The sequence below is a fragment of the Peromyscus leucopus genome, chromosome X (assembly GCF_004664715.2).
Source record: "Peromyscus leucopus breed LL Stock chromosome X, UCI_PerLeu_2.1, whole genome shotgun sequence".
Taxonomy (NCBI): Eukaryota; Metazoa; Chordata; class Mammalia; order Rodentia; family Cricetidae; genus Peromyscus; species Peromyscus leucopus.
The window spans coordinates 113,487,464-113,499,988 of NC_051083.1; the positions used below are offsets into that span (position 1 = coordinate 113,487,464).

General features: G+C 41.3%; 1 protein-coding gene across 3 annotated transcripts in view; it reads right to left on the minus strand.

Annotated features, from left to right (window-relative positions):
- Nucleotides 1-4,724: 4,724 nt before the first annotated feature.
- The window catches only part of Zdhhc9 (zinc finger DHHC-type palmitoyltransferase 9), a 36,308-nt gene continuing 28,507 nt past the window's right edge, over nucleotides 4,725-12,525 (minus strand). For all 3 annotated transcript variants that reach the window (XM_037198855.1, XM_028887358.2, XM_028887359.2), the window contains 3 exons: nucleotides 11,120-11,223; nucleotides 10,655-10,751; nucleotides 4,725-6,309 (listed from right to left, as the gene is read on the minus strand). In XM_037198855.1, the coding sequence (XP_037054750.1) occupies nucleotides 6,193-6,309; nucleotides 10,655-10,751; nucleotides 11,120-11,223 (318 nt within the window). In that variant the 3' untranslated portion in view covers nucleotides 4,725-6,192. The remainder of the gene's footprint in view (nucleotides 6,310-10,654; nucleotides 10,752-11,119; nucleotides 11,224-12,525) is intronic.

Genomic DNA, 12,525 nt, shown 5'->3' on the forward strand with positions numbered 1-12,525 from the left:
TATGTGATCCCTGTGAAAGGATCGTTCCACCCCAGAGGGATCATGACTCACAGGTTTAAGAACCATTGCCCTAGCACAGACCACACAATACTCAGACATTACTTTTTAAATGTGAAAACCAATCAAAGGCTTATTTCATTCAAATGTCAGTTGTAGTAATCCAAACTCCTTCTGTTAATACCCACTTAACATAGAGGGAGTGGGTTATACTAGAAAACTCTCTGGATTTTGAAATCAGCGCATCTTCCTTTTGGTCTTGGCTTTACTGGTAACTCTTTATGGGACTTTGCATAAGTCTTTGTACTAAATTTGGAGAGAGAAAGATCATGAATATGAGAGCACCAGCAAGTAGCATGGCCCACGTCATCAATAGGCTCCTCTCAGCTATGTTGTTCAGCAGAGCCTGCATTTTATGAAAAATAATCATCATGTGTCTTATTTGAACACAAAACTCTAACTCTTTCATCCAAGTTGGAATAGACAAATAACTAGTGATAGATAGACAAATAGATGGGCAGTAGCTCTCAGAAAAGACTGGGAAGATGGGCATCAAACAGTGGGGGCTAGATTAAAAGTATACCTTTTGTAGAGGACCTGAGTTCAGCTCCCAGCACTCATGTGAGTTGGCTCACAACTCTCTATAACTCCAAATCCAAGAGATCTGACACCTTCTTCTGACCTCTGCAGGCATTGTACATATGTGGGACATACTCATAAGCAAACATACATATATATGCATAATTAAAATATAAAAATAAGTCTAAAAAAAGAAAGCAAAGGAATATGGAATGTCAAGGAGGTAACTCTAGCCTGTATTCTGGAATTGTAAAACCATTTCTAAATCAAGGGTCCTATCATTTCCAAACCCATGAGGGAGTGGGAGCCCCAACCTCTGATTTATTTATTTATCAGAAAATGACCTGGTACCAAAAGAACATGGACCACAGACAGATAATTCACAGAAGAACTACAAATGTCCATAAATATAGAGTAGATAGAAATTGCAGAAAATGTCTAATCTCACTATTAACCAAGCAAGCATATGACACTGAGATTTACACTCTCAAATTACTGTGCTGATTGTTTGAATGACACGGATTGAAGGAAGCTTTCTGATACACTGCTAGCACCCTTTCCATGTAAGAATTTGGCCAAGAGCTTGTAAAAGAACATTTTCTGTGACTCAATATTTCTGCTTCTAAAAAGATATGGGCATATCTGTGATTACAGCCTTATATATTTCTAGAAACAGAACTTTTGAGTCACTGAGTGCTCTTTCACAACCCACAGCATTCAAATATTCAGTGCACTGTATTATGGAATATCGACACACAAAAGTCTGTATTTAGTATGCTTAGTATAGATAGATGCAGGATGTTCTTGTTTTGAAATAGGGTCTCACTGTGTAGCCCTGGTTGGCCTAGAACTCACTCACTCTGTAGACCAGGCTGGCCTCAAACTCACAGAGATTCACCTGCCTCTGCCTCTGGAGTGCTGAAGTTAATGCACCACCACACCAGGCACAGATGAAGTTTTTAAGAATATCTATCTTATCTAAGGTTATTTTTATCTGTGAATGTGGAACACACAAAAGAAGAGCCTACTGTACTAGCTATACTATAAAGGGAAAAACTAAAAGAAAGTAATTTATAAAATAATGCATGTTCGCCGGGCGTTGGTGGCGCACGCCTTTAATCCCAGCACTTGGGAGGCAGAGCCAGGCGGATCTCTGTGAGTTCGAGGTCAGCCTGGGCTACAAAGTGAGCTCCAGGAAAGGCGCAAAGCTACACAGAGAAACCCTGTCTCCAAAAAAAACCAAAAAAAAAATGCATGTTAATAGAAATACTTGGGAATGTTTATGCTAAGACATAAAGTACAAGATCCATCCTACTATCTGTAGAATTAGTGTTGAATGCCATATAAACATACGCTCACACAGGTAAGTTGTGCTGGCAACTTCAATACCCAAGAATGGCAATAGAGACAAGAAAAGCTCATAGTAAGTTTCCAAACAAAGAAAATACTACCTTGTCGGGCGGTGGTGGCGCATGCCTTTAGTCCCAGCACTCGGGAGGCAGGCGGATCTCTGTTAGTTCGAGGCCAGCCTGGGCTACCAAGTGAGTTCCAGGAAAGGCGCAAAACTGCACAGAGAAACCCTGTCTCGAAAAACCAAAAGAAAAAATACTACCTTTCCACAATCTACATAGTTGCTGCATTCCTGGAAACTCCATCCATGTATATTCACACTATAAGATCATTTTGCATTTATTTATGAAATTATTAGGACCAATGATTATACCATTTTTTTCACCTGTATTCATGTTCTACAGGACAGTTGAATGTTCTTAAGATGTATGTGTATACTTCTTATTCCCCTTTCATATTTACCTAAAACATGCAATTCACCAACACTCTTTCTTGTGTGTTGGGCTTGCATCCTTTAAAATTAATGAGATTCAGAGTTTGAGCCTTTGAGGCTATTTTTAAAACCTATCGCCTGAGAACAGCAAGAGATTCCTAGAATGTATTCTCAAAAGTAACACAAATGCCTTTTGAATTACTGGGAACGTGATTCTTCTTTAGTAGCACCATAAGAAAAAAAAAATTATTATCTTAGGGGGAAAAAAGCTATTTACTGTGATCTCTTGGTGATTTTCTAGCCTGGCCCCAGCCTCGAGAGTATAAAATGAACTGAGTTGGAAGAAAGGACTAACAGGGCCAGGCTACAGGGAGTGTGAAGGAGGCTAAGTTGCTAGGTTACCACTTGATCCAATCTAAGTGGTCCCAGAGGGGTACCAGATACCGGACAGGTGTCTCTCTCTCTCTCTCTCTCTCTCTCTCTCTCTCTCTCTCTCTCTCTCTCTCTCTCTCTCTCTCCCTCCCTCCCTCCCTCTCTCCCTCCCTCCAAGTTGAGGGCTCTCTCAAAGGAAAAGGGGAGGTTTCAAAGGTGAGGGAGGGGCCAAATCACTCATACTAGGCACAAGTAAAGAAATGAGGCAGAAGCACAAAGAAACAGACAGCCCTATATTTCTAAAACCATTCAAGTCTCCTTCATTAATTGGCTTCCCCCCAAAAGAAAGATTTCTTTATTAAGAAATACCAGAGAGTGAAAAACCCCAACACATACACATTTGTAGGCTCACACAAAAGTGCAGAGATTTACATATTAAATTGCATTTAAGTTAGAAAATAGATTTAAAAACAAAATATTTTCCCCCAAACAAGGTAAAGAGATTTGGTCAGTAGGAAAAGGGGCCTTAGGGGTAAGGGCAGGATGGTCAGGATAGGAAGAATGGAGTTTAGCTGCTATAGAATTAGAACCCACCTCTAATCCAACCCCACTCCTGGGGAAAAATGGAAAAGGAACAATAATGATCTCAGCTAGGCCAAGAGGTCCCCAGAGCCAAAAGGACATAAATTTCCCCTTCCCTTAGAGGTCTTGGATCAATGCCAACCATCCTGGCCTGGGGAAGTGGGGTGGGTGCATAGGAAGCGTAAGGAATGGAGAGGAAGGGGAGAGTTGGAGAGAGTGTCAGCCATTGAAAACATCAAACAATATAAGGCCTCTTTCCCCAGAGAAAGATCAAGTCTTCAATCTCTCCTCTGATCAGAGCTCAGACTAGGGACAGTCCCAGCTGATATAAGGTATGAATGGGACAGGTCTTCAGGCCAAGATCTTAAGTACAGAAGACTTACCAAAAAAAAGAGAGAGAAAGAGGGCAAGGGGTGTGAGGGAGCAGATTTAAACAAACAAACAACAACAAAACAAACAAAACCATTTTGTACCAGAGATAAGAGATTTCCATTTTGATCCTTCCCACCAGAAAGAGAACGCTCTTCTGACTGACCTAAGGGGCAGCAGAAGAGTAGCTGAGGTAAGTTGAGGGAGGAAAGAAACTCATTGTGGCCCAAGAGTGGAGATGGGCTGAGTAGGGACTAGTAAGGGAGTCCCGTGAGGGACAGGTTGATTGGAAAAAAACACTAACAAAAAAACCGTGGAACTTCCACCCTCTCCATGATTGCCCTAGTTTTGAACTAACTGAAGCCAAACTGTAGAACAAAAGTGAGAGAGCCATTTAAAAAGTGGGAAAGGAGAAGCAGAGAGAAGAGGAATCTGAGTCCAGCTCTCTGCCAATGACTCTCTCCCCAGGGAAATTATTTTCAAATCCTGCAACAACCAACACAGAAAGACACAGAGAAACCTGGGAGCAGCCACATTTCACTAATTACAATTACCTGGAAAGAGTGAGATAGGAGTCTTGATTATAGACCATTTGAAAAGAAACGCATGCCATCACTTGTGAAAGATCACTAAAGGAATATTTCCAAGGGGAGGCCCTGATCAGCCTGCGGCAAAAACCACGACTCACTTGCAGATAACAGTGTCCATCTACTTAAAACAATAGCCCCATGAAGAACATGTTCTCTTAGTAAGTGTAATCCCTCTACTCTCCCAGTCTTGTTCACACTGTATATTGCTTGGAAGTCCTGTCTTCATAGTCCAGAATAAGATAAACTTCAGTCCAGAATTAAATGGATCAACGGAGAGGTTGAATTTGAGAGGTATCTATCTCTTCAACCCAAGGGTACCCTGGAAAATGGAAGTATGGGTAGTAACAAGCAACCCCTTCTACCCCCCCACCCACCCCCTGACCCAACACACAAACACATTCACAACCCCATGGTGGTTCTTGAAATGGAAGGGGAAGGAGGAGGCAGGCAGCTTGCATTAGACACAGTTTAATCGCCTTCAAATAGATTAAAAGTTGTGGTTCACACCCCTCCCTGTCCCCATAAGTCGTCCAGACAAGACCCTGGCTTAGAAAGAGAAAAACACAGGTGCTCTAGGAAATATAGCCACATATAATACATAGATCTTCTTCCCTGAAATAGTGCAGGTCCTGAGCAGAGCTGCCTGGGGGGTCACAGTCCACCCCCAGGATGAAGTGGCTCCGGGACTCTGCCGGTGGAAGTGCTGGAAGAGCAGGGCTCGGACGAAGCCCTGGTGTGGTTACCATTGCCAGAGGTGGGCTGAGGCCTTGGAGTGGAATACCCGGGAGGGCAGCAGTGCTGGGCTTTCCCTCACTCAGCCAAGGCTTAATGGAAGTACTGTTTAGCCTTTTTGTTTGCTTTTTTTTTTTCTCTTTTTTGTTTTTTTTTTGAGGGGATGAAGAGGGAGAGGAGAGGAGAGGAGAGGAGAGCCTCTCTGTGCCTTGGCTTCCCCATTTGTGCATTCAGGGCCTCTGCAGGCCTTACACAAGAAGTCTGAGGGGTAGTGTTTTAAGTGAGCACTCAGGCTTCCTCTGAGGAAAAGGAACCACCCAAGTGCAGACTTTTATTACTGCCATTCCCGCTCCCAGTGGAAGCAGGAGTCAAAGGAAGAAAATTAAAATGGGCTCATGAGAAAAGAGGGGAGATGAGACAGAGAGTGTGAGGGGCTATGCTGTTGGCATCTCATCAATGCTTATTGGGAATAGCACAGGCATTGAAGTTTCCGGAGAGTCTATGAGAAATGTCAATTGTTAGCTCTACTATGACTACTTACATATATCACCTAATGGGGAGAGCGGATCTTGGATGTTAGAGAGTGGAGGGAGGGTGGGAGGAGAAGCTACACAAATAAATACAAGTGGAAGGTACCTGCCCTATTCCTAAAAGGATTGGCTGGCAATGCTGGCCCTTTGTAGCCAGGAAAATCCTCCAACCTCACTCTCCAATCCTCATTAGTTCTGAAGGAGTCAAGAGCCTAGTTAGGATTCCCTGGCCAGAGGTCTCTGTGATTGCCTCTGGACTCAGGACATGCAGCAGCTGGAAAGGACTTGAGTCAGTCTTGAGAATCTTTACCCAAGAATGAAACCAATGACCCCCAGCAGGAGAGCTAGGATCTGGAGGGAAGAGAAGGGGAGTCCAAGGACACCTTGTGGCTGAGACAATGGAAAACAAGTGCCATGTCCCAAGAGACCCATTTGTCCAGTTGCCAGAGGTAACTGGCATCTTCTGCCACTGTCATAAGTCCATAAATTTTAAAAAAAGTTTCCAGCAAGAAAACGCCAGTGTGCAATTCGGTGACTAAAGACCAAAGGAAAATAGTAATAAGGACAGCTTATTTGTTCTCTGTCTCAGGTTGATCTTTCCCCTGAAATCTCCCATAGCCCTAATGAAACACAAATAAAAGTCTCTTCCATAGACAGGCTACTTCTCAGCTTCAGTTGCCTCCTGTGGTGGCTCTGGGGGCTCTGGAGGTGGCATCTCTTCCGGAGTGCTGCTGTCTTCCGGCATCTCAGTAGAGTTCATATGTTCTGTTGAGGCCTGAGAAGTAAAAAATACCAGATTCAACACAAAGCTCTCTCAAAAATCTAAATGCAGATAATTCAAAGGCATTGAATTCTTCCTGTGACAACCTGTGACAACAGTGACACTAAAGATATGCATCCATGGTCACCAAACACAGCCCAAGACCATCTATCTCCTCAGCAGAATGCACCTGCACCTTATTACAGGTCTATCCTTAACTGTTACGGACAGATGTTTCCACTATCATAAATGATGATAATAATATACACCATAAATAATTATGTGCAAGCACACCCACCACAATATAATATTATACTGTGCTTGTCTAACAGGGTCTGACCCACCAGTTTTGAATCCTGTTTCTCCCAACAGAAAATGTATTATAATAGTAAGCTGAAACCTATGAAAGTGGTTTCAAATGATCCATATGATTTAAAACATCTCCTACGTGAGTCTAAAATAATCCTCTCCTATATTCAACTGAGAACCACTAACCTATACATTGTTATTATTTGGGACCAGACTCATCAGAAAAATGATATTCAAGATGATGACAATAACATGTAAACTTGCTTGCTGTCCTTTAAAAAGCAAACAAAAGATTTAGGGGAGAAGAGAATAATAATTTTAAGTATGCACATAAAATAAGTTTCTATTCTGAAACAAAGTTTAAATCTAAAAATCTATTAGAATGAAAACATGTTTGCTTAGATTTCAGAATATTAGACTGATATACAAAGTATGTTTCTCTACACCCTACTAAGCAATGCAAAAATGAACTTAGGAAATCAACTTCATTTACATTAATGTCAAAAAGAACAAAATATTTATGTAACAAGAGATTCATTTTAAACTATAGCATCAAAGAAAACCAAAATGAACAAAAAGGCAGCCCATGCTTTTTGGTAAGAAAGCTACTGTCCCACTATATCATGACATGGCAGCGGGGATAACAGTCGAGGAGACAGAACTGCTCTCTCTCTCTCTCTCTCTCTCTGTCTCTCTCTCTGTCTCTCTCTCTGTCTCTCTCTCTCTCTCTCTCTCTCTCTCTCTCTCTCTCTCTCTCTCTCTCTCTCTGTCTCTCTCAATCTCTCCCCTCTGTGTGTATATGTGCATCTGGGTGTGCATGTGTTGCAAATACCCTACCACTGAGCTCCATCTCCAGCAAAAGATAGCCATGTTAATGGCTCAGAAAACTTGTGTTACAGTGGTAATATTCCTCAAACTGATCTACAGAGTCAATGCAATCTCTATCGAAATTCTAGTTGTTTTCTTCACAGAAACTAATAAGCTTTAAGAGAATCCTAAGGTCCATTCAGGTTTCAAGGAACCAAGAATAGCCAAAACAAACATGAAAAAGAATAAAGTTGAAGGAATAGTATTGCCTGTTTTAAAAACTTTTCAGTGCTAAAGCACCAGAGACAGTGTACTATAGGCCTAGGAACAGACATATTGATCAACAGAGTCCAGAAATGAACTCACATCACACATCTCAGTCAACTGATTTTCAGCAAGAGTGTCAAAATAATGGGGGGAAACGAAACAATCTTTCAACAAATGGTAGAAGGATAACTGGATATCCCCAGACAAAAGTAAATAAATAAAATGTGTACTCCCTACCTCTTCCCATGTATAAAAATTATCCTACAATGGATCAAAAATATAAATGTAAAAGTTCAAACTATAGGGTTGGGCAGTGGTGGCGCACACCTTTAATCCCAGCACTCGAGAGGCAAAGCCAGGCAGAACTCTGTGAGTTCGAGGCCAGCCTGGTCTACAGAGCGAGATCCAGGACAGGCACCAAAACCACACAGAGAAACCCTGTCTCGAAAACACACACACACACACACACACACACACACAAAGTTCAAACTATAAAACTCACAGAAGAAGCAGAGGAATAAATCTTCACAACCATGGACTAGGTAACAGTTTCTTAGATATGGCACCAAAAACATGAGCAATAAAATAAAAGAAAGAGAAACTGATATAATATATATAATATATAAAAATAATATAATATAATAATATATATATATAACAATTTAGAACCACAGAGATAGCTCAGTGGTAAAGAGCTTTCTGTGTAAATATGAAGACCCGAGGAACCCAGGGTGGGGGAAAGCTAAGAATGGTGACACGCACCTCTGATCCCAGCACTGGGGAGGCAGAGACAGAAGGATCAATGGAGTTGGATGCAGGCTATCTAAAATTCTAAAAACAAACAAAACCACAAGCCAAACATATGAACAAGCCATCAAAAAGGAAAGCTGAAAAGCACTTAAGGAACAGTAAGTTATCCTCAGGCCCTCTGTCCACCTACGCACATGAAGTGGGGAGTGGGAGGGAGGGATGGAGGGAGGAAGCGAAGGGGGGGGAGAGACAGAGCACGCACAAACAAAAGATTTGAATAAACATTCCCTTGTGGAGATATACAAATGACTAATACCTATATGGAAAGATGTATGCATCATTAGTCATCAGGGAAATGCAAATGAAAGCCACAATGAGATAACACTTCACATCTACTGAGGTTAAAATAGAAACGATCAGATAACCTATCAGATAATGCTAGTGGAAATGAAAAATGGTGCAACCACTTTAGAAAGCATCTCAGCAGCATCCCAAAAGATGTAAATGTTTTATTTATATAATTGAGTTACCACTTCTCTCAGCAATTTCACTCCTAGGAATACAGCCAAGAAAAATTAAAGCATATGTCCATACAAAAACTTGCACAGAGATGTTCATAGTAGCATTGCTTATAATAACCAAAAGGTGGAACCAGGGCTAGTGAGATGACTTAGCAGGTAAGAGCACTTGCCAGGTAAGCCTGATGACTTAAGTTTGATCCCTGGGGCCCACAGTGAGGAGAGAGAACTGACTCTAAAAGTTGTCACCTGACCTCCACACACACCCACCATGGCACACACATGCCCACACTCACACACATGTACCACATATACACACACCACAGTAATGCTAAATAACATTCTAAAAATAAAAAAAAAATGTGGAACCAGTGAATAGATAGATACAGTATGGTATAACCATGTGATGTGATATGAGTCAGCCATATAAAGGAATGAAGTACAGCCACGTGGAATACAGATGAGCATTAAAAATATTATGCTAAGGCCTGGGGAGCTCATTGGTAGAGTGCTTGCCTAGCATGTATGAGGCCCTGGCTTCCATCCCCAGATCTCACTGCTAAGGTATACAAGGTTTCTTAAGGCAGAGGAGAAGGAAATGCTTTTCTAATTTGTGACAATCATACATGTTAGCATACTATACTAAGGAATTGTACATTTTAAATAGATATGTGCATCATATCTCAATAAAGCTCTTAAAAATAAATTTCAAATAACTTTTAAGAACATATTTTACAAGATAGATCTTGACCGAGATACCTGGGAGAAGGCTCACAACACCTGTATAATATACCAATGTAACCACATCACTAACTCTAACATGGTCCTCTGGCCACATCTTTGCCTCTATAACATTGTATAGTTCCTTAATCGAGTTACTCTTCACTCACTGAGCAATGCTCTGTTTTCTTTATTATTCATTTATTTATTTATATTTATTTTTTGGTTTTACGAGACAGGGTTTCTCTGTGTAGCTTTGCACCTTTCCTGGAACTCACTCTGTAGACCAGGCTGGCCTTGAACTCACAGAGATCTGCCTGCCTCTGCCTCCCGAGTGCTGGAATTAAAGGCGTGCGCCACCACCGCCGGCTAATGCTCTGTTTTCATATCCCCCCATCTCCACCAAACAATAAGTTATTTCAGGGTAGGACATCATTCAACTTGCTCACTGGTGTAACCCTCGAACCTATGAAAGCTGTTGGCCAGCCAGGCATGGTAGTACACGCCTTTAATCCCAGCACTCAGGAGGCAGAGGCAGGCAGATCTCTGTGAGTTTGAGGCTAGCCTGTGCACCAAAACTACACAGAGAAACCCTGTCTCAGGAAAAAAAAAGAAAGAAAGTGGTTGGCACAGTATGTATCAAAAGAATTAATAAATCTTTGTTTGTTTTGAGACAGGGTTTCTCCATGTAGCTTTGGAGCCTGTCCTGGAACTCGCTCTGTAGACCAGGCTGGCCTCAAACTCACAAAAATCTGCCTGGCTCTGCCTCCCCAGTGCTGGGATTAAAGGCGTGTGCCACCACCGCTGCCTGGCTCAATAAATCTTAATCTATGTCAAGGGCACAAAGATCTGGAGGCACCATCAGGGCAAAGCAAAGACAGGGAATCTGGGGAGATTAAGGATACAAAAGCACACAGTTATATTTTGAAGTTGTAGAGGCAGCCTACATGGTTCCTATCACCAACACAGCACAAATCTGCAATACTCACTGGACTCTGTGGCAAAAGGCTACTGCTGGTCTCTTGAGTACTTGGAGGTCGACTTCCATTTTCTTCCAGTGGCAAAATACCCCTTCGATCCAGCACACTGACAGAGACAGGAGAATGAATCAAGGACTTGGCAATCGCTGTTCTACCAGCTCAGTCCCCACTGAACCTTGTTATGTACATTAGAAAGCACAAACATACCTTTGGCAATCTGTCCTGACCCTAGAACACATCTATCTTCCATCTACTCTTCCACAAACTAGAGGATGTCACATTAACCAGGGAACAAACAAATGAAATAATCAGCCATGGTTTATGGCCCACGGAGATATGGGGCCATGTAACAATTCCCAGGAAGACCTATTTGATATCAAGAAGCTCCATTCAGAAGAATGCAGCAGAGCAGGCAAGAGGATGAGTGTGAGTAGTTCATCTTAGGAGGCCAGGGCATTTTTGTTACTTGAGTACCTGGGGGGCAAGGGGCCACAAAGCACTTCACAGCAGTTCTTCACAATGTTGCCATGACTGTAGGGATTCTGCACACGATTCTTCCCTGTCCATGATCCTTTGATCTGCAAGATAAAGGCCAGGGCTTACATTGAAAAGCTATGTTGGAGAAATACATGCAGTATGGGATGATGAAAACTGTTCAAGAGGTGGATGATGGCAATAATTGCACAAAAACATGAATGCACTAAATGTCACTGAACTGTACATTTAGAAAAGTTTAAGATGTTGGGCATAGTACATGTGCTGCCGAAGCAAGGAAGAGGGAGATCTGTGTTTGGTATGTAAAATGAATAAAAAAATTCCTTAATAAAAGAAAAGATGTTGGGCATAATTTCACACACCCTGTAATCTCAGAACTTGGGAGGCCAAGGATGGAAGAGTCTGGGTGCTAGGCCAACCTAGTCTACATAGTAATCTCAAAATCCCACAAAAATAAATTAATAAAAAAATTTAAATTGTTAAAACGGTATGTATGCTTTATGTTATATATATTTTTCCAAAATTAATGACAAAAATAGGGGCCAGGGAGATTGCTCAGTGGCTGAAGGCACTTGCCACCAAGCCTGATGGTCTGAGTCAGCAGGACTCACATGATAGAAGGAGAGAACCAAGTTGTCCTCTGAAATCACACAAGTGAAGTCATTCATGTACATACATACTAATTAATAAATTTCGTTTTAAAAAGAAATAGTTGGACATGAAGACTGTTCATAAGAGGAAGAAAAAGACAAATGAACATGTACTATTTTTATTTTAAAATACAGTGTATCTTCAAACTCACAGAGACTGTGATAGCACATACAAGACCTGCACTGGTTCAAACCAGACAAAATCCCAGCACAAAGAAGAGGAAATGGACACAAAGTCCTAACACTAACCAAGAAGTTATTTGCAATTGATAGCTGCTGGGAAAGGAAGTCAGCTTTCTCCAGTGAGTGTCACTGGATATAACAACCATACTCCAAGGCAGGCTCCATGCCCAGGAGTAGCTGGCCAACACAAAACAGACTTTTTGTTTTCTGCTCTTTTTGTTTCACTTTGCTTTGGTATTTTTTGTCTTACTGTTTTTGTTTTTGTTTTTGAGTTTGTTTCGAATTTTACTTTGATATTTTTCTTTCTTTTTAAAAGAGAAGAAGAACATGAAGCCAGGTGGGTAGGGAGGTAGGGGAGATCTGGAAGGAGTTAAGGGAGGAGAAAGAATATGATCAAAATATATTGTTATGAAAAATTTTATATAAAAATCAAATTAATGAATAGAACAAAATAAATTGCCTGTGATGGAAAAAAAATCAAATTAAAAATACAGTGTATATGTAAACAAATAAGATCAAATCTAGACAAGTTTAGAAGACTATAAATCATAC